The sequence below is a fragment of the Chiloscyllium punctatum genome, chromosome 45 (assembly GCF_047496795.1).
Source record: "Chiloscyllium punctatum isolate Juve2018m chromosome 45, sChiPun1.3, whole genome shotgun sequence".
Taxonomy (NCBI): domain Eukaryota; kingdom Metazoa; phylum Chordata; class Chondrichthyes; order Orectolobiformes; family Hemiscylliidae; genus Chiloscyllium; species Chiloscyllium punctatum.
This window is the reverse complement of record NC_092783.1, coordinates 6968949-6989518: the sequence shown is the minus strand read 5'-3', so window position 1 is coordinate 6989518 and position 20570 is coordinate 6968949. Positions and strand designations below refer to the sequence as shown.

Here is a 20570-nt window from a genome sequence, read left to right as displayed (position 1 = left end):
CATCCTATACAATGATTCACAGTGGCAAACTCTTGCAGTTTTACATTTATTTTCTTAATCATTCAAAAATGGTCAGAGAAATTTCCAAGCAAAATTCAACTAAAATAGCTGTATAGGCTAAGTGTATAAGTATCTGTGTAAAAAATAAAAATTGGGCTCTTAATGGCACATCATCTCACAGAGAGTATGCAGGTTAATCGATCTTCCAGATAGGAGTCTTGGTGCCAGTTGTTTGAGGTCATACTGCCCCATTTTCCCCATTTTCAGTTTCTTAATGCAACTTGAAAATGGGACAGTGAAACTTCAGAAAATTCAGAAAACGTAACCCAGTGCTATTACAATGGTATTCCTTCGTGATCTCTTTTGTATCTTTCTCTTCATTCTGGTTTTAGAATGTAGGAGGAGCTACACCTTAAATATAGTCTGAGTGATATTTGTCCACTTAACAAAGCATCCTTCACAATATTTTCAAGAAATGTATTCTAAAAACATATCTAGCTTGGAGATGAGTGACAATTCTAGTGAACACCCCTGGCATCAGAGCAATGAAATATGCATATCTCTGACGTGCTCAACTCCTGATTCCTCAAAGCTGTTCCACAGTTTACAAATCTTAAGTAAGGATTGCATGGGAGTATGCACTACTGACCTGTACAAACAAACCCCAAAGTTTGCCAAGGCACACTAGTTAAATTGATCTGATCTCCTTTTAATAGGCTCAATAGCCATTCCCTCCAGCAGTGAACGTACATAATTGTTAACAAGAGACCTTTGCACAGTCTCCCATAGTTCATCCATTACATTTAAAATATTGTGAGCACTTTCATACTTTAGGCTAGTAACAGCCTGGAACATTATTGAGCAGGTGAGGGTATAAGTGGTGATGCCAGATTGACTAAGTCCAATTGTGTTCTATGACAGCTCAAATGTTAGAACAGTTAAACTTAAGGTAATGAAGACTTGGACTGAACAATGCATGAGGCAGACAGTGCGAAAATGGTGGGAAAGGTCACAAGGGAGTGCAGTACTGGGAGTGGTTACTGCAGTTTGGTTGAGTGTGTTTGGGAAGGAAGAGGTTGAGTAATGAAAGGACACAGGAATTTGAGAAAGATGTTGTTACAAGCATGTACTTGTTTGCTAAAATCATTGAGAGTGGGAAATTACAGACTGAGTAGCCAAGGGAAGTTATCTCAGTGTGAAAGTTAACATAGGGCTCAGGATCGTGATAAATGACAAAGAACTGAAATGTGTGACAGGAAGGATGGATAAAGAAAGAAATGAAATGTTTAAATGGCAAAGGTTGCAAAGTGATGTGAGGTCAGAACTATTCCAAGAAGTCTTCCAATTAAACAATTTGTACCAGTTATTTGCTTCTGTGTTTCCAGATCATTTGTTTCTCTCAGGATCTGAAGGATTGGTTTGATCCCACCATTTTTCTTTACTTCAAGCTTGTTGTTGACATTCTTGTAAACTGCATTTCGAAGAGCTCCACAGACAGATTGCTGAACGTTGTTATTTTTGATTCCCAAGAGGTTGATCAGTTGAGGAATTGCTTTCATTTCAGAAATCTAGAAACAATATTTATTTAATCTAGCTGGCTATGTCATATTATGTTACAAATTACACACGATGACAATTATAAAGTTTAAGGGTCTCACAATTAAACAGTAAAGACTCATTAAACTCCAAGTGCTAACTGTTTTCTCCTCACAGTTGCTGCTGAGTTTCTCTGGCAATTTGTTTTAGTTTTAATCACTGAATAAGCTACCAAACAAGGAAGCAATCAGTCCCACGTGCTTAGAATATTGTGTTGAGGTCAAGCCTCTCAGTTAGCAATATCATTTTAAGACTTTTTTCCAAAAATGTTGTGGTGAAGTCCAAAAAGATAAAGTCACCATTGTCCTACTGAACCTCATTGGAGAGATGACTAGTGGTGGTTTAACCCGAGGGTCATGACATGTCAGGTGAGGGAAAATATTGAGAAGGTGGGACCTTCATGCTAACCTTAGCCAGTATAGAAATTGAACCCAGGCTATAGACATAGAGATGTACAGCATGGAAACAGACCCTTTGGTCCAACCCATCCATGCCGACCAGATATCCCAACCCAATCTAGTCCCACCTGCCAGCACCCAGCCCATATCCCTCCAAACCCTTCCTATTCATATACCCATCCAAATGCCTCTTCAATGTTGCAATTGTACCAGCCTCCACCACTTCCTCTGGCAGCTCATTCCATACATGTACCACCCTTCGCGTGAAAAAGTTGCCCCTGAGGTCTCTTTTATATCTTTCCCCTCTCATCCTAAACCTATGCCCTCTAGTTCTGGACTGCCCAACCCCAGAGAAAAAACTTTGCCTATTTATCCTATCCATGCCCCTCATAATTTTGTAAACCCCTATAAGGTCACCCCTCAGCCTCCGATACTCCAGGGAAAACAGCCCCAGCCTGTTCAGCCTCTCTCTATAGCTCAAATCCTCCAACCCTGGCAACATCCTTGTAAATCTTTTCTGAACCCTTTCAAATTACACATCTTTCCGATAGGAAGGAGACCAGAATTGCACGCAATATTCCAACAGTGGCCTAACCAATGTCCTGTACAGCTGCAACATGACCTCCCAACTCCTGTACTCAATACTCTGACCAATAAAGGAAAGCATACCAAACGCCTTCTTCACTATCCTATCTACCTGCGACTCCACTTTCGAGGAGCTATGAACCTGCACTCCAAGGTCTCTTTGTTCAGCAACACTCCCTAGGACCTTACCATTAAGTGTATAAGTCCTACTAAGATTTGTTTTCCCAAAATGCAGCACCTCACATTTATCTAAATTAAACTCCATTTGCCACTTCTCAGCCCTTTGGCCCATCTGATCAAAATTCTTTTGAATTCTGTGGTAACCTTCTTCGCTGTTCATTACACCTCCAATTTTGGTGTCATCTGTAAACTTACTAACTGTACCTCTTATGCAAATCATTTATGTAAATGACAAAAAGTAGAGGGCCCATCACCGATCCTTGTGGCACTCCACTGGTCACAGGCCTCCAGTCTGAAAAACAACCCTCCACCACCACCCTCTGTCTTCTAACTTTGAGCCAGGTCTGTATCCAAATGGCTAGTTCTCCCTGTACTCCAGGAGATCTAACCTTGCTAATCAGTCTCCCATGGGGAACCTTGTCGAACGCCTTACTGAAGTTCATATAGATCACATCTACTGCTCTGCCCTCATCAATCGTCTTTGTTACTTCTTCAAAAAACTCAATCAAGTTTGTGAGACTTTATTCTGTTTTGCAAACTGGCCCCTGATGTAAAAATAGTGAAAAACCTTCGGGGTAGGTTCATTGAGCTCTGATTAAAGCTCACTGACCTGAAACATTTCTTTAGTCTTTTTCCATCCCAGATACTGTCAAACCTGCTGAGTATTTCTAACATTTTCTGTTTTTAATCTGGGTTTCTAGTAAAACTTTAATGCTAAAGACGGAGGTAACAAATACATTTAGAAAAGGGTTCCAAAGGAAAAGGCCAAGACTGAAAGAGTGACTTATTATGAGCAAAATGTAATATTCTGGAATCAGAGAGAAGACATATTTGAGCTGGAATGAACAGGTGAATCCCAAACAAATGGGAGAGCTATTTATTGCAAGAAAGAGGAGTGACACCAAAACAAGGTAGCCTTCACTCAGTTAATGACAGCACTCAGCTCTCCGCTGGAAAGTTGTGGATTCAAGCTCAATGCCAGATAGATGGAAACACAATCAAGACCGACACTTAAGTGACATGGGGAAAAGAATGCTCCACTATCAGAGTTTAAAGCCTTTCATTGTAGACTACATCGAGAAAAACTGCAGGAAGCCAGAGGGAAAAGGGACCTTGTAGGTATTTGCACATGAAACACAGAAAGCTGGCACACAGGTGCAGCATGTAATCCAGAAAGATAAGGAAACATTGGCCCTTATTTCAAGTTTCATATAAGAGTAGGGAAGCCTTACTCCAGCTGTACAAGGTGTTGGTTACACCACAACTGCAGTACTGTAAGCAGTTTTGGTCCCCTTATTTAAGGAAAGGTATTATTTTATTGCAGCAGGGACAGAGAACGTTCACTCGGATGATCCCCTATATGAAGGGATTGTCTTGTGAGCAAAGGCAAAACAGACTGGGACTCTACTCACTGGAGTTTAGAATAATGAGAGGTGATCTCATTGGAACATACAGGATTCTTAAGGGACCAGACCAGAGGATGTTTGCCCTCATGGGAAAGTCTAGGACCAGAGGGCATAATCTCAGAATAAAGACTAAGATGAGGGGGAATTTCTTCTCTTCCAGGGTTGAGTGTCTTTGGAAATCTTTGTCACTGAGAGCTGTGGGGGCAGAGTCCTTGTGTACATTTAAGGCTGAGATGGATAGATACTTGATCAGTAGGGGAGTCAAAGCTTATGGGAAAGAGTAGGAAAGTGGACATGAGAAGTGTCCAATCAGCCATGATCCTCTTCTAAGCCAAAGCAGGCTTATGAAGCCAAACAGCTTACTCCTGTTCCTACTTTTTATGTTCTTATTAAGACCAACTTCAAGTAGCCAGGTGAGACTCTACAATACAAATGAAAGAAAAGCAGAGGGAAATCTTTACATCTCCATTTTAGCATTAATTCCTTAATCAATACCACTGGTAAAGACTACCTAGTCGTACATCTTATTTTTAAAATTCTTTCATGGGATGTGGGCATCAATGACAAGGCCAGCAAATCCCCTTGAACTGATTGACCTAGCAAGGTCACTGCAGAGGCTGGTTAAGATTGAAGCATATTTAAACATTTTGCTAAGGAGCTGGAGTAACATGGAGGCTTGTCCAGGCAAATTCCCCAAAAGACATTAGTGAACCAGATGGGTTTTTACAATAATCATAGTTTACAATAATCAGCATTACTGAATCTAGCTTTTTAGATGTTATAAATTGGATGTAAATTACCCCATCTACCATGTTGGGATTTGGACCCATGTTCCCAGGGCATTCTTCTCGATTACTGGTTAACTTGTCCAGTGATATTACCACCAAGCCACCACCTCAATGGTGTACACAGGACTTTGCTGTGAGCCACCTTACTGCCATATTTCTCTCAATACAGCAATAAACACTTCAACAGCATCTGTTCATAAAAATAGATTAAAAGAGGCTTGTATAGTGCTCAGAAAGTATCGAACTGGTGGGCTGAATAGCCTGTTTAAAATGCACTGCAAAATACTTAAGGAGATCTTGGGATCAGAAAGGATATAGTTCAAGTTTGCTCAAAGTCCTGCAGGAAAATTCTGCAATGAGTATATTCTGTAAACTACAAATGATGAAGGAAATGGTACATTACACTATTTCCCAAAGCATGCAATCATATACTGAAAGAAGATTCATATCACCCCACTTAAAGTGTACGAACCTGGTATAACCGTATTACTTATCAACTAAGATATTCTAGAATTGCTTGGATTGCAAATATATCCCTCAGAGATAACTGATATATGTACACATTTTAAGAGAGGATTACAAATATATAATTATGTGCAAACTTTATCAATGAATTTTTAAAAGTCTCTGGATCAAAAACATTGTTGGGGAACTCCCTTTATTTTTCAGTTTAGATATGCTATTTTGTTTGATGTTTTCTGTTTCAGAAGATATATTTGTGATGTTTTACATTACCGCTGTTTTAGCCATGTCCTCCTTAAAGCACTCATGCTGAATGTAAGAAGCAGCGTAGGCCAAAACGCTGGGATCCTGATCAGATAAAAGCATCACGGCTTTTTTTAGATTCATGCTGCTGTCAAAGTCTCTGCAAAAGGGCAAAAACATTAACATGACAATGAAAAGATTGGCATATATGACTTTGAACTGATGAACAATGCACTTTTTTATTGACAGCCAAGTAACACATAAAAGAAAATACAGGCCCCAACATATGGTGTTTGTGTGATGGTTCAAAATATTAAGTCCAACAAAAAAAAACAAATGTCCAAGTGCAGTGAATTTTACATCATTTACAATCACAATGTGTATTTACAGATCCCATGAATACTGCAGAATAAACAAAAAAAGTAAAAATAAATTTAAAGCCAAGAAAATTAATAACAAATAGAATCTGAACCTGTTGGGTTTTTTTTTGCATTTTGTCCCCCTTTGTCACTCCAGGCTAGCTTTTGCCTGGAATGTTGAATCACTTGCTCCTCGGATGCTGCCTGACCTGCTGTATTTTCCCAGCACCACGTTCTCAACGCTGATAATCCAGCATCTGCAGTCCTCACTTTCTCCTATATTCTGTATCACCACAGTGCAGTCCATGCCACTTACAGCAGACATATTTGTACTCACTAGCAGTTTGTAACAATGCCCATGATGCTCAGAATAAAGTGAAATTTCACAAAAAACAGATTCACTATAAAATGCTGTAAAACTACGCTTCTTTTCAGATTCAGCTTTTTTTTTGTAGACATAATTATTGAATATTTTAGAACATTCCTTTAGGGCAATTTAAATTATGGCATATGACACACTTGTAAGCATAGGCAGTGATATTCGTATTTCACAAATTAAAGTTACTCGTCAGTTACTTCAGAATTTAGAATTTAATTGCTACCGAGGAGAGCTAGCTGTAATCAAACAGATCGAAGCTGCAAAAGCATAGTACTGCAGATGCCAGAAATTTGAAATAAATGCAAAAAATGTTGGTAATACTCAGCAGGTCTGGAAACAGCTGTGGAGAGGTAAACAGAGTTAATTAGCGGAATTTTATCAGAAATCACCCTTGTGTCAATTCTGGTGAATTTCATGAAGGGTTTCAGTCCTTGAACCTGAGCAAGATTGCTCATGTTCCTCACTGAAATACACCTCATTACCTTTGTCCCATGCCTCTGATGCTTGAGTTGTCCGAACTTCCTTTTTGCCAAAGGTGAAAGTACACGCCACTCCAGGAACTCCCAGGATTTCCATCACCATTTGTACAGTCCAGCTGTACACTTGACACTGTCAAGTGAATGCCAGCCAGGAATTCCCTTCCCTGCACACTCAGCAAGAGAGAAACCAAATAGACACACTTCTCAATGCACACAGATGGCAAGGCTGACCATTTATTAGAAATATAAGTGCACATTCACAAATGGTTGGCATCCAAGAACCAAGATGGACAGGTTACAGGAGTGTTTTTTCTAATTAGAATTAGAATCTCAACAATGTGGAAACAGGCCCTTCAGCCCAACAAGTCTACACCAACCCTCCAGAGAGCAACCCACTCTACTCTATATTTACTGTTAACTAATGCACCTAACTACACATCCCTGAACATTGTGTGCAATTTAGCATGGCCAATTCACCTAACCTGCACATCTTTGGACTGTGGGAGGAAACCAAAGCACCGAGGAAATCCACGCAGACACAGGGAGAACGTGCAAACTCCAAACTGACTGTCGTCCAAGGCTGAAATCAAACCTGGGTCTATGGCACTGCAAGGCAGCAGTGCTAACCAGGAGCCACCATGCTAACATTATTCCATCTTAGAACCATGTCTAAGTGACTACTATTTTTTTCTCTAAATCCCAATATAGTATAATATCCTCTCATTGTTCAACGTTCCCATGTACAGAAGCCTTCAAATGGTTGAAACATTTACATTTATTAGGCAACAGTGAAAACAAAGTTAAAACAATCAAAGCAGAATTTGCTGGAGGACAGAAAGAGACTGTCTGTCTTCTGAGCAGAAACACTTTTACAGTCAATAACTGATTATTTCACCCAGCACATCTCTATTTGGAACTGTACATCAGTTAAGACCTACCTGGCTTGTTCTGCTTAACACTTTAGCACTCTATTATGCTGCTCACCTAGCTTTTCAACATCCATCATATCCTGCCTCTGGCTGTTCCAATTGTGCAAAACACAGCATTCAAGAAGCATCTCCCAACATTGCCCAACAAGTCCTGGTTCTACAACTGCATCATGCCAACCATCATGTTGTACTATTGCCCTGTCAAGGCCAGGTGGTGGTGACCAATAATCCCTTCCCCAGAGTTACACATGTCCTCACTTAAATTTGAGATTCCCCCTTTCATACTTATCGCTCTCTCTGCAATCCAATATGCTTCTTCTAGTCTCTGGAACAGACTTTCCCAATTTCCATATTGCAAGTTTGTGACACTCCCCTCAATTTGGAAATAGTGAGGACTGCAGATGCTGGAGAAGTCAGAGCCGATAAAGTGCGGTGCTGGAAAAAGCACAGCAGGTCAGGCAGCATCTGAGGATCAAAACAGTCAACGTTTCAGGTTTAACCCTTCATTAGGACTGGGGAGGGGGAGGTTATCGAATCCCCTCAGCTTCAACTGAGTTGTCCCCATTGGGACTGACAATAGCCCACTCACTGGGCTGTAATGATATAGACCACCTGACCTTGACCATCACCAGCAGCCGAGTGTGTTGAAGCCCCAAAATTGATCGTGGATTACTCCTTGATGTGATAATACTGCTGACTGAAGGCCATGTCCTTTACTCTTTGAGACATGGCTTTCAGAGAGAACAGGATGTCTGACACTCCTGTTTATATCTGTCAGCCAGGGCTCCATGATTGAACCAGGTTAACAGCCCCAATCAGGGAACTCATATCCTATAAAGGTCCATCTGGCTGACCGCATTACAATTATTTCAACCCTATTTCCCAACTGAGTCACCAATGCCGATGTCATTTGATGATTGGAAGGTTGTGCCCGTTGAATAGTTCATTGATCTGAAACAGTTCCCAAAATATTCAGCATTTTTTGCTCTCAGGCTATCCCAAGATCACGTTAAATGCCCTGCACGGTTATATGCTAGCTCCCAACCCTCTCGTCAGTCGATGCAAGTGGACATAGCTGCATCTAAATGTTTGTAAGACAGAATGCATTATTTATTAATTATTAACATTATCTTATCACTGAACATCTGCTTCTGCCTGAAATACCCAGCAGGGTGTAACATTCTAGTTGTGATAGTAGAAATAGTTAGTGCATTTTGACTGATTAATCAATAACCAATGTAAACCTAGACTGTTTTATCAGTGGGGTCAGAGTTGGAAAACACTGGATGATCAAATGTCCTCATTTACAGTATCTGGAGTTAATCTCACAAGGTCTTCTAAGCTCAATTCACTTAGCAATTTATAAAAGGAAAACAGAGACTTAAAAGTAATGTGATTCCAAAAAAAATGCCCATCCCAAAGAATTTATGACTGGAACTGATTCCACAATATGTTATTTTCAGGTTCCTCCCTAACCCAGATAATACTTATCTGCTGAACTAAGAATAGGTTTCATTTCAATGCTGACAGATATAGCCTGTAAAGTTTTCCTGTATTTGTGCAGATAAAGTGAACATTGGGAATGATAGATAATTTATAATCAGCCATCAAAACATGTAATAGCACCATGCTGAACTGAAATCTAAGAAGGGAAAATAGTTGGAGTATTACTATGTAAAGCAGCAAAAGTAAATCTGCCTAATTATCTCATAGCAGGAAAAAGACCCACCATTCTGATATCTCTTGTCTTGTCTACTGCAAAGTGGTGTCATTTTAGTAAGAAACAAGCCATAATTTGAAATCAAGTAGGACATACTAGGGGTAAAGCTCTTCTCAAATGTTTCTGAGAAAATGGCAGAGTGCTTGCTTGCTGAAGAGGCTGCCCTCCCATCGCCCCACATTACCTCTACCAAAACCCAAATACGCTTGGACATAATTGACAGAACAAGGTTCAAAGATGCCTCACATAAATGCCGCTATTTACACTAAAATCACGGTCAGTTTAAGTTATGCGTGTGCAAAAAGATGGCAAACTACCCAGGTAACTTGCCAAATGAGGACACACTTTGTTTGAGGCATCATGGAAACATTCTGAAAACGCAGTTGCATTAGTAAGTAAATGTCAATAAAGCTGTCTTTCAACAGTTTCTAATACAAACTTTTTCTTGTCACATCTCTGTTATAAGTCCTTATCCTGTGGTTTATACTGGGCATTTGTACATTTGTCCTTATGCTCTAGCCAGAAGAGCAAGTGAGAGAGGCAAACTGAATTGATTTCGACCTGACTAGAAGCACTATACACTCAAGAGTCTACACACAGTATTGCTGACCACATTTCACTCTAAGAGTTCTTAGAAATGATTTAAGAAATAACGTTATTGCAAGGTGGCTTTCAAATGGCTTCTCACGTACAAAAACAGTCAGAAACTTTCAGGTTGTAAGTGATCTGCACTTCACATATATATTTGAATTATTTCCTCATTTGTCATGCGTCTTTGCGTTGTCCCAGTAGTACCCCAGTGCTGTTCTGATGCTCAGAAATTAGATAAATAAAGGGATTGGCATGCAACGTGTTAGCAAAGAGCTTCTGGAGCTCAATATGTCCATTATATCATCCAGTTTGAGGCCTGGAAGAAATTTTCAACAGGTGACGTCAACAATGCAGTTGCACAGCCTGGTCCTGCATCTCCAGAGTCACGAGCAGGAATCAGAGGAGCTGGTTAATGAAATCATAGAAGGAAAGTATCACAAAGCTACAACCAGGTATGTCACTTATTTAATATCCTCGATTTGAATGTTCAACAATTGATGCAAGGAAGGCCTCCTGATATCCATTATATAACTTGACACCCTTAGCATCAGTGATCTAAATGTTGCAAAAGTCACTTTCCATTGTTTTAGTCAAAATCATTGATGGATTTATTATTGTTACATGTATGGTGACATAGTGAAAAGTGTTGTTTTGCTTGCAGTACAGGCAGATGATAGAATCCCTACAGTGTGGAAACAGGCCATTTGGCCCAAGTCCACACAAACCCTCCAAAGAGTAATCCACCCAGACCAATTCCCCTACATTTACCCTGACTAATGCAGCTAACCTACACATTCCTGATCACCACAGGCAGTTTAGCATGGCCAGTTCACCTGATCTGCACATCTTTGGAATGTGGGAGGAAGCTGGTGTACCCACACAGACACAGGGAGAATGTGCAAATTCCACAGAGACAGTTGCCAGAGGCTGGAATTGAACCCAGGTCCCAAGGACTGCGAGGTAGTAGTGCTAACTACTAAGTCATTGCACCATCATTCCTTACAAAATGCATCAGGTACCAAAAAAATGCAAAATACAGTGTTACAGCCACAGGATAGGTGCTCAGAGAGAAGAGATCAATATTAACATTTGAGGTCCATTCAAAACAATGGGGAAGAAACTGTTCTTGAATCTGCTCATATGTGTATTCAAACACTTATATCTTATGCCTGACGGAAGAGGGTGGAAAACTGTATAACCAGGGAGGGAGGGGTCTTTGATTTTCTTGGTTGCTTTCCCGAGTCAGCAGGAAACACAGATGGGGTCAACGGATGGAAGGCGTGATGGACTGGGCTGTGTTCGCAACTCTCTGTATATTCTTGCAGTCTTGAGAACAGCATAAGCTGTCAAAGTACATATTCTAAATGTACTAACCAATTTAGAGGTCCTATAGTTGGGCAAGGGTGACAGGGGCATGTGGCGGGATGGACAGAAAGGTTTGTTCTTCCACATCAGGTCAAAAGTACCATGTTACATTCTTCCCCAGTCTTTACATTTAAGGTGCCACCAAACTCACAACATGACAGATGCTACCTGTCTTGGGTCCTCCAAGATGACTCCAGTGCCGGTGCAAAAAGGTGGCGATGTTGATTCAAAACACCCTTTTTCTTCAGCAAGTCACCTGGCTCAGGAGCCAGCAACTGACTGACTGCAGTGACTTCAATCTCCACTCATACTTTCACTCTCTACTCTTTTGACACCAGCTAATGGACAAAAGGATGTCACACATACAAAAATACTGCAAAAAGTCTCAGCAAAGCAAGTATTTCCCTTGGGTGCTCTGAATTGGAAGTGAAATTAGTACCACAATGAAGTCCTCAGGATCACGGTATTCATTGTCATGTTCTTTATAGTGCTTCAGCAGCTGATCTGAACCAGCTTGTGTGACACATCCAACATCATCAGTGACACAGATGTCTAGGTTTGCCTCTCAATTCCTTTTTGCTGGTTGCCTTGATCTGGTCATTTACTTCATTTGTACAAATTTATTATAGTGTTATAGCAAATAACTCTATTCCAGGTATTTTTCAGTTGCACCACCTACCTTTCCTCCAACACAGTCTACAACCTTCCCCACCATCCCTGCCCCACACCCCATACTCTGCCCTCCTTCAATCCCACACTCCTCTTCCATTCTAATATTTTCTGACTTCACTCTCTTCAATGGTCTATGAAATCCAGCCTTTACATGTGCTATGTCTATACTGAAGACAGTTCAGGCAGTAAGTCAATATGTCAATTGAAACAGCCAGTAAGTTTCAGTAAGCCAAGAATGCTACATTACGCTTGATCTTGGTTCTAACTATGCAAAATCACAATATTCTGTACGATAAAACCTGTGGCATTTATATTCTTTATATTCTTTTGCAGCATTTACTAAAATAAAAAGTGTTCCACAGAGAGATTTGACTCATGCATTATGACTCATGCATTTTACCGAATATATAATCGTGTTGCATTTTGAGTTGTGCAATATTTTATCTTATAAAATGTCAAATCTCACCATCAGCTGATATTCTATATTAACTTCAATGGTGGGAGAACAAGAAATGAATCACCATTAAAATTAATGCTGTCATTTTCTTCCATCATTATTATAACGATGGATATGACAAGGAACAGTGTCACCTTTAACACCCAGCACCATAAGCAATCAGTTGTATGAGTGAAAGAAATAAAGTTCAACATAAAAAAAACCTCTAGTTCTGTTCCTGACTTAATCAGTAACTCTTGATTGAGGGGGAATGATTAGATTAGATTACTTACAGTGTGGAAACAGGCCCTTCGGCCCAACAAGTCCACACCGCCCTGCCGAAGCGTAACCCACCCATACCCCTACATCTACATTTACCCCTTACCTAACACTATGGGCAATTTAGCATGGCCAATTCACCTGACCTGCACATCTTTGGACTGTGGGAGGAAACCGGAGCACCCGGAGGAAACCCACGCAGACACGGGGAGAACGTGCAAACTCCACACAGTCAGTCGCCTGAGGCGGGAATTGAACCCGGGTCTCAGGCGCTGTGAGGCAGCAGTGCTAACCACTGTGCCACCGTGCCGCCCACGGTGTGGACTTTCTGTTATTGCTGATATAGCAATGCTGCATGGAAGGAACAGCAGTATAATAATGGTGTTCAGCTTACCAGGTAGATTTGTTTGGATGGAGGATAACTTTCAAATCCAATCAGTGATCGTGAAGCAAAATGTTGGGTAAATTTGGAGGTTCAAGAAAGGCCATATGTTAACTTTGATGAAGGGGAGCAGGCAGGCCCTTTTCACTGCCAAACAAATTCACACCCAGCATAGTTTGTGTCCACATGCAAGTAAAACCACCACTGGATAGCTATCAAAAATGTTTCTAATTAAGCAGACCATATAGTATCTCTTGGAGCTAGGTTCATGTTCATCAGGTGGGGTAGAAATTATGCTCATCCACACTTCTGGCAGCATTATTATCAATGAAGAAAATCAGTCACAATATCTAATTACATCAGCATAGGCTTACCGTATTCCATTTGCTGTTCTATAAATAGTACTTCCTCTTTTAGTACTTTGAATCCTTGAAGCCTGTAAATTTAACCTTTCTTTTTCCTGACTTTTAGTGTCTGGGAGCATTGAAGAACTTTGGATAATACTTCGCCTTGCATAAAGGCTCTTGGTCCGATCTGGAGGCCTGTACTTACTTCTCAGCCTTCTTATAGTCTGTGTATTTTGCATATTTAGGAGATCTGGTTCACTTCGACTGCTTGCCATTTGTCTGTAGAAAACTTCGTTGTCACCCATTGGACTTTGTGGACCAGAATGTTTTCGGTAGTGTGATGGCATGCTGATTGTTCGTTTCCCCTTCACACTAAAGGAGCTAAAATGACTCTTTTGCTGATATTCTCTTGGGACTCCTGTTGCATAAGTTTCTGTGCTGGAAAATTCTTTCATGGTGCCATCATACTGTGAACCCTTAAAGAAAGAGAATACGTGAATTCAACATTTTTAGTTTTTAATAAGCAGTTTAAGAAAAAAACAAATTATTTACTGTAGAGTTAAAGCAGAAATCTGGAATTGCAAGGAAAACAAAATAGCATTGAGTACAAAACTTAGATAAGATCCATGGGGCTCTTGTGGTACAGAGGTAGTGTTCCTATCTCTGGACCAGTAGACCTAGTTTTAAGTCCCATCTGCTCTACAGTTGTGTAATGATGTCTCTGGACAGATTGATTAGAAATTAAAAAGAGATAGCTATCGATCTATCTACCTATAGATCTAAATTTCAAGTTGTTACATCCATTTTGTAGGCCTAAAATCGCAACAATTACCAATTTTGCAGCAGAGACTCACAGTTAGTCTACATGAGAGTTTCAGTCCACTTTGTGCCCCTTCTTTAAAAGGATTTTACAAATGAACAAAAATCAAATTATAAAATTACTCAGCTTGTTTCTGATTCACACTGTTGTTTTGTTTGACTTAGTATTAAAGTACCTTAAAACAAAGAAGACCATAAAACCTAGCATTCCTATGCCATATCTATCCAGTTCCAGTTGTGACAATGCTGCTCCTTAACAAGGTTATGTTGTTCTTGTTTTTTTTCCAGATAGGTCGTAAAAGACATAGGTTCTGAAATGTCTGTGTTTCGATGGTTTAGGGCCAGTTTGATGATAGCTAACAGATACTCAAAGTCCTCAGGCAAAAGGCTCTCAGGTTTTGTTTAAAAAAAACACTTGTACAATGAAAGGAGAATGGCCAATTCTCGTAGCTTGGCTTTTCTCTGTCTGGTTTGGTCTGGCTAGGCAGTTGTAAAAGCTACTGGACTCAAAGAGGCAGGTCCTGGCTGATCCTCCTTTCTCTCTGACACCTATCCTGTCAAACCCTGTGTTTTATTTTACCTTTTGTGTCAAGGGATGATTAGGGGGATTGTCGTAGGTATTTGGAACAGCATCATTTAAGTTGGGATGAACTGTTGGGTTTTCGGATAGGCTAAGTTATTCAGTATTTGTTCTCTTTTGTTTGTGTTTCTTGTAAATAAATTCTGCTTGTTTTAAGCTATGTCGCTTTAGCCAACTGAATCCCTCCTGGGGTTACACCTGCTGAAAAAACCTGACAAAATTAGGGTCTGTGTTACCTCCTTGAAATGTTTTGAGGGGTCTAGCCTGGTCCATAACACAGTGCACGGCAACTGTTGCCTCGAAGAACTTATCCAAATTCCCTTTGAAGGTATTATTGAAGTTGCTTCCACCAGCCCTTAAGGAAGTACATTGCAGATTGGTATAACATGCTGAGTATAAAGTGTTCATTTAGTAATTACTTCAAATCCATGCCAACCCCTCTACTACTCTGAATAGTTTCTTCTAAATTTCTCTCAAAACCCTTTCCAATGTTGAGCAACTAATTCTTACATCCCCACTCTGCTCTTGAGGAGAATGTGACACTATTCCTTTAGTACCTTCATATACTGGAAATATTTCATGGTCACACAAGTTGTGTAGCTTGCATCTTTTAAAGCCTTCGACATACCTTCTGAAGTGTGGTACATTGAACAGACGAAAACATTCTGGCTGAGGTACAATTAATCAATCTTTTTTTTAAAATCAGGGGTGCGCAAAACTACCTTGATTAAAGTTTTGCAGAAGGGAGTGGAGAGTGTAATATTTTGATATGGATTCTGCGCTGTGTGAATAATCACAATTCAATGAATATGAACTCTTAGCTTAACAGCCTTCCAATCAGCCCACTGGGAGAGGCCAGAAATATCCAGAATCAGAGCTTGTTGAACGATTTAAAATGTTCAATTCAGGAATTGTAAGTCAGTTACTGACTGATTTTTTTTTAAAAAGTCTCCAGGCTGAGTCAATGGCCTACGTTGGATCCTCTATTCTGTCTCCAAGTTGCTGGCTAGAAAGAAGCCTACACTTTGTCTGTCAAAAGCAAAACTGCTGGGCTCAGCTCACAGAGAACACTATTGTTGGACAGTCATCTCTGAGAAATTGCTACTCACTTTAACTAAGTTTTAATAATTCAAAGGTTTTTATACATTGAGGTATCAATTTTCCATCCCATTGTCTTCAAATTTCCCAAGTGATTATGTGCGAGTGAATGAAGTAAACAAGCAGTTCCCCTGTGTTTTTAATGATTTGTTAATAAACTCTGCCTTTTATTTAAAATTAAGGGTTTCGCTGTGGTGTTGATTTCAAAAATTATTTCAACATCCAAAAACCAGAGTTTGGGTGACACCCTTCAGCCCACCTCAGTAAGGAATGGGAGGTTAAATTAAATAATAACTTGCTGACACAGGCTTAAGAGCAGAAAAGCAATTATAATTAAAATTCACTCCTTTGTGTCACAGATAAAGATTGATTTATGGTTACACATACCATATTACAGCAATTTCTAGCTGTCATACATATAGGATGAGGAGTTGAATGCTCTTTAAAGTTAGAGGAAAAGGAATTTGTTAAAAATCAACTAGAGTAATAGAATTTGAAATTTAGTGAAGATAAATCATCACAAAAGTTTTATAACTCAGAGGGAAGTGATTTGATCCACTGTGCCTCCAACAGCACCACTACTGGAATGTTACTTCAAGTTCAATTAGAAAAATCTATATACATCTAATGTTCTCCATTAGCCAAAGAGAAATTTAAATTAGAAATAGAAACATTCAAAATGTCAAGATTGAACTTGTTTTCTCAATCATAGAATCCCTACAATGCGGAAACAGGCCCTTCAGCCCGACAAGTCCACACCGACCCTATGAAGAGTAACCCACCCAGACCCATTCCCCTACCTTATACTTACCCCTGACTAATGCACCTAACCTACACAATCCTGAACACTAGGGCAATTTAGCATGGCCAATTCACCTATTCTAGACACAGAGTCGTAAGATGTACAGCACGGAAACAGACCTTTCAGTCCAACCCGTCCACACCAAGCAGATATCCCAACCCAATCTAGTTCCACCCACCAGCACCCAGCCCATATTCTTTTAAATCCTTCCTATTCATATACACATCCAAATGCCTTTAAATGTTGCAATTATACCAACCTCCACCACTTCCCCTGGCAGCTCATTCCATACACGTACCACCTTCTGCATGAAAAAGTTGCCCCTTAGGTCTCTTGTATATCTTTCCCCTCTCACCCTAAATTTATGCCCTCTAGTTCTGGACGCCCCCACCCCAAGGAAAAGACTTTGCCTATTTATGCTATCCATGCCCCTCATTATTTTGTAAACATCTAGAAGGTCATCCCTCAGCCTCCGATACTCCAGGGAAAACAGCCCCAGTCTGTTCAGCCTCTCTCTATATAGCTCAAATCCTCCAACCCTGGTAACATCCTTGCAAATCTTTTCTGAATCCTTTCAAGTTACACAATACCTTTCCGATAGGAAGGAAACCAGAATTGCATGCAATATTCCAACAGTGGTCTAATCAATGTCCTGTACAGCTGCAACATGATTTCCCAACTCCTGTACTCAATACTCTGACCAATAAAGGAAAGCATACCAAACGCCTTCTTCACTATCCTATCTACATGTGACACCACTTTCAAGGAGCTATGAACCTGCACTCCAAGGTCTCTTTGTCCAGCAACACTCCCTAGGACCTTACCATTAAGTGTATAAGTCCTGCTAAGATTTGCTTTCCCAAAATGCAGCACCCCGCATTTTTCTGAATTAAACTCCATTTGCCACTTCTCAGCCCATTGGCCCATTTGATCAAGATTCTTTTGAATTCAGAGGTAACCTTCTTCGCTGTCCACTACACCTCCAATTTTGGAGTCATCTGTAAACTTACTAACTATACCTCTTATGGTCACATCCAAATCATTTATATAAATGACAAAAAGTAGAGGACCCAGCACCGATCCTTGTGGCACTCCACTGGTCACAGGCCTCCAGTCTGAAAAACAACCCTCCTCCACCACCCTCTCTCTTCTACCTTTGAGCCAGTTCTGTATTCAAAAGACTAATTCTCCCTGTATTCCATGAGATCTAACCTTGCTAACCAGTCTCCCATGGGGATCTTTGGACTATGGGAGGAAACCAGAGCACCCAGAAGCAACCCACACAGACAGACGCCCAAGACTGGAATCAAACCCAGGTCCCTGGGATTGTGAGGCTGCAGTGCTAACCACTAAGCACCGTGCCACCCTATAGCGCTTACAGAGTTATAGAGATGTGCAGCATGGAAATAGACCCTTTGGTCTAACTTGTCCATGTCAACCAGATATCCCAAACCAATCTAGTCCCACCTGCCAGCACCTGGCTCATATCCCTCCAAACCCTTCCTATTCATATGCCCATCCAGATGCCTTTTAAATGTTATAATTGTACTAGCCTCCACCACTTCCTCTGGTAGCTCATTCCATACACGTACCACCCTCTCCATTAAAAATTGCCCCTTAATCTCTCTTTTATATCTTTCCCCTCTCACTCTAAACCTATTCCCCCACTCCAGAGAAGAGACTTTGTCTATTCATCCAATCCATGCCCTCATGATTTTGTAAACCTCTTATAAGGTCACCCCTCAGCCTCCAATGCTCCAGGGAAAACAGCCCCAGTCTATTCAACCTCTCCCTATCGCTCAAATCCTCCAACCCTGGCAACATCCTTGTAAATCTTTTCAGAACCTTTTCAAGTTTCACAACATCTTTCCGATAGGAGGGAGACTAGAAGTGCATTCAATGTTCCAACAGTGGCCTAACTAATGTCCTGTAGAGCCTCAACATGACTTCCCAACTCCTGTATTACTCTGACCAATAAAGGAAAGCATGCCAAACACCTCCTTCACTATCCTATCTGCCTAGGACACCACTTTCAAGGAGCTTTGAACCTGCATTCCAAGGTTTCTTGTATGTAAAAGATCACTAAGATAGAGAAAAGAAGCATATATCTACCTAATAATGACACACCCATAGAGTCCGTCAAATGTTAATTACATACTTAATTAATAGATGAAATTTTGGGCAGGTTCTATTTTGGGTGTGAGAATATTTCTGGCTCTAGTGTGCATCATTCATGTGATCCTTTAAGCACAGGTGTTGAAAGGAAGATCTTCCCTTTTTAATTCAATTGCTCATCCAAAGGGTGGGGTACTGGAATATATTCACACTTCCTATAATAAAGCAATCAAAATATCTACAGCTTATATATTAAGTTCTATCATAAAAGAAGTTTTCAAGATTTAAAACTGCTGTTTTTTGGCCGCCCAAATCGATCACTTTTATTTCCACTTCTTGACTGCCCTTTCTAAAAAAAAAGTTAAAAGACCTTTCCTAAATAATTCTGTCATCCTCCATTCCTTCACTTTTCCCCCTCAGGTACAGGGCCCTATCAAATCCCATCCTAATTCTTCAGTACTCTTCAATTTTTCTACTTTCCTGGCTCCTGGACAAGGTTTGACTTCATGTTGAATAAATATACAGTTTTCCTCTTTGCTCTTCCCAACATCATCCAACACTTATTGCATGCTGCTTCATACAAGAAGTGACCCAAATACCCCATCCAAATAACATTTTCCAGTTCTGACTCTGTGGACTGTCAGTGGATCAGTAATCATTGTCTCTCACTGAATCTCCCTCGAATGTCTGTTTCATTGTGAACAAGGTACTTGCTGTTAATAAGCTTATTATCTATAGTTGCAGCAATATTGCAGGCTAAATATTAACCATGGGTTGATGATGCATTGCCCCTTAAATGAAGCTTCTCTGCCTATACCTTCCACCACCGGTACTATTAAGATTGCAGCAACAACCCACACCTTGTAGTGAAATCAGTACTTTCAATTATCTCACCTTATAAAGACCAATCAGTCTGCAACTAAAATTATCAAGGACACCTTCAATCCAGCTTTGGCCAACTGAAGTGATGGACTGAATCTATTTTTTTTTGGCTAATTCCAAATTGCGTTTGGAGAGATCCTATCATGAGGCCTTGTACTTTTTCTCATTGTATTTTGCCAACCTTGCTTCATTACCAACCTTATCCTCCCACACATCCGATTCTGGTCCATTTCTCACCGTGTGCCATTCGTGAGACAACTTGCCACTCAGTGGGTATCAACCTCACATCATGACTGCCTGGATAATAATTAAGTGTGCATTCCTATTCTACAGAACACCAAAAATGGGCAGCATAATTTCTGTAAAATGTTATGAACGCCATGCAGAAAACAGCACGTATTAATGTCAATCACCTAGTTTCAACTATTCTGGCAACTGGTCTAAGATTTGATCAAGATTTACAGAACGTCCAAATAGGCAGTGATACAACACAAAATTTGGCAAAAAAAAAGCAGAAAAAAGAACAAGTTGCCACCCACTATCAATAATAATGAACTTGGTAAAAACAAAAGGCCATGTCAATTCTCCTACTTTTGTTGCCTACCCACGGTTTTGCACTTTGGAAAATTATGACCACTTAGATTAGAAACTGAGTGTATTAGTACACTATTTGACTGT

At 40.3% G+C, this 20570-nt stretch overlaps 1 protein-coding gene across 1 annotated transcript in view; it reads right to left on the bottom strand.

The window, feature by feature from the left end:
* LOC140467140 (plakophilin-1-like) overlaps positions 1–20570 on the bottom strand; it is a 65815-nt gene that overhangs the window by 29457 nt on the left and 15788 nt on the right. The window contains exons 3-5 of the mRNA XM_072563210.1: positions 13624–14072; positions 5689–5818; positions 1361–1568 (exon numbers count right to left, since the gene is read on the bottom strand). Coding sequence (XP_072419311.1) covers positions 1361–1568; positions 5689–5818; positions 13624–14072 — 787 coding nt within the window. The remainder of the gene's footprint in view (positions 1–1360; positions 1569–5688; positions 5819–13623; positions 14073–20570) is intronic.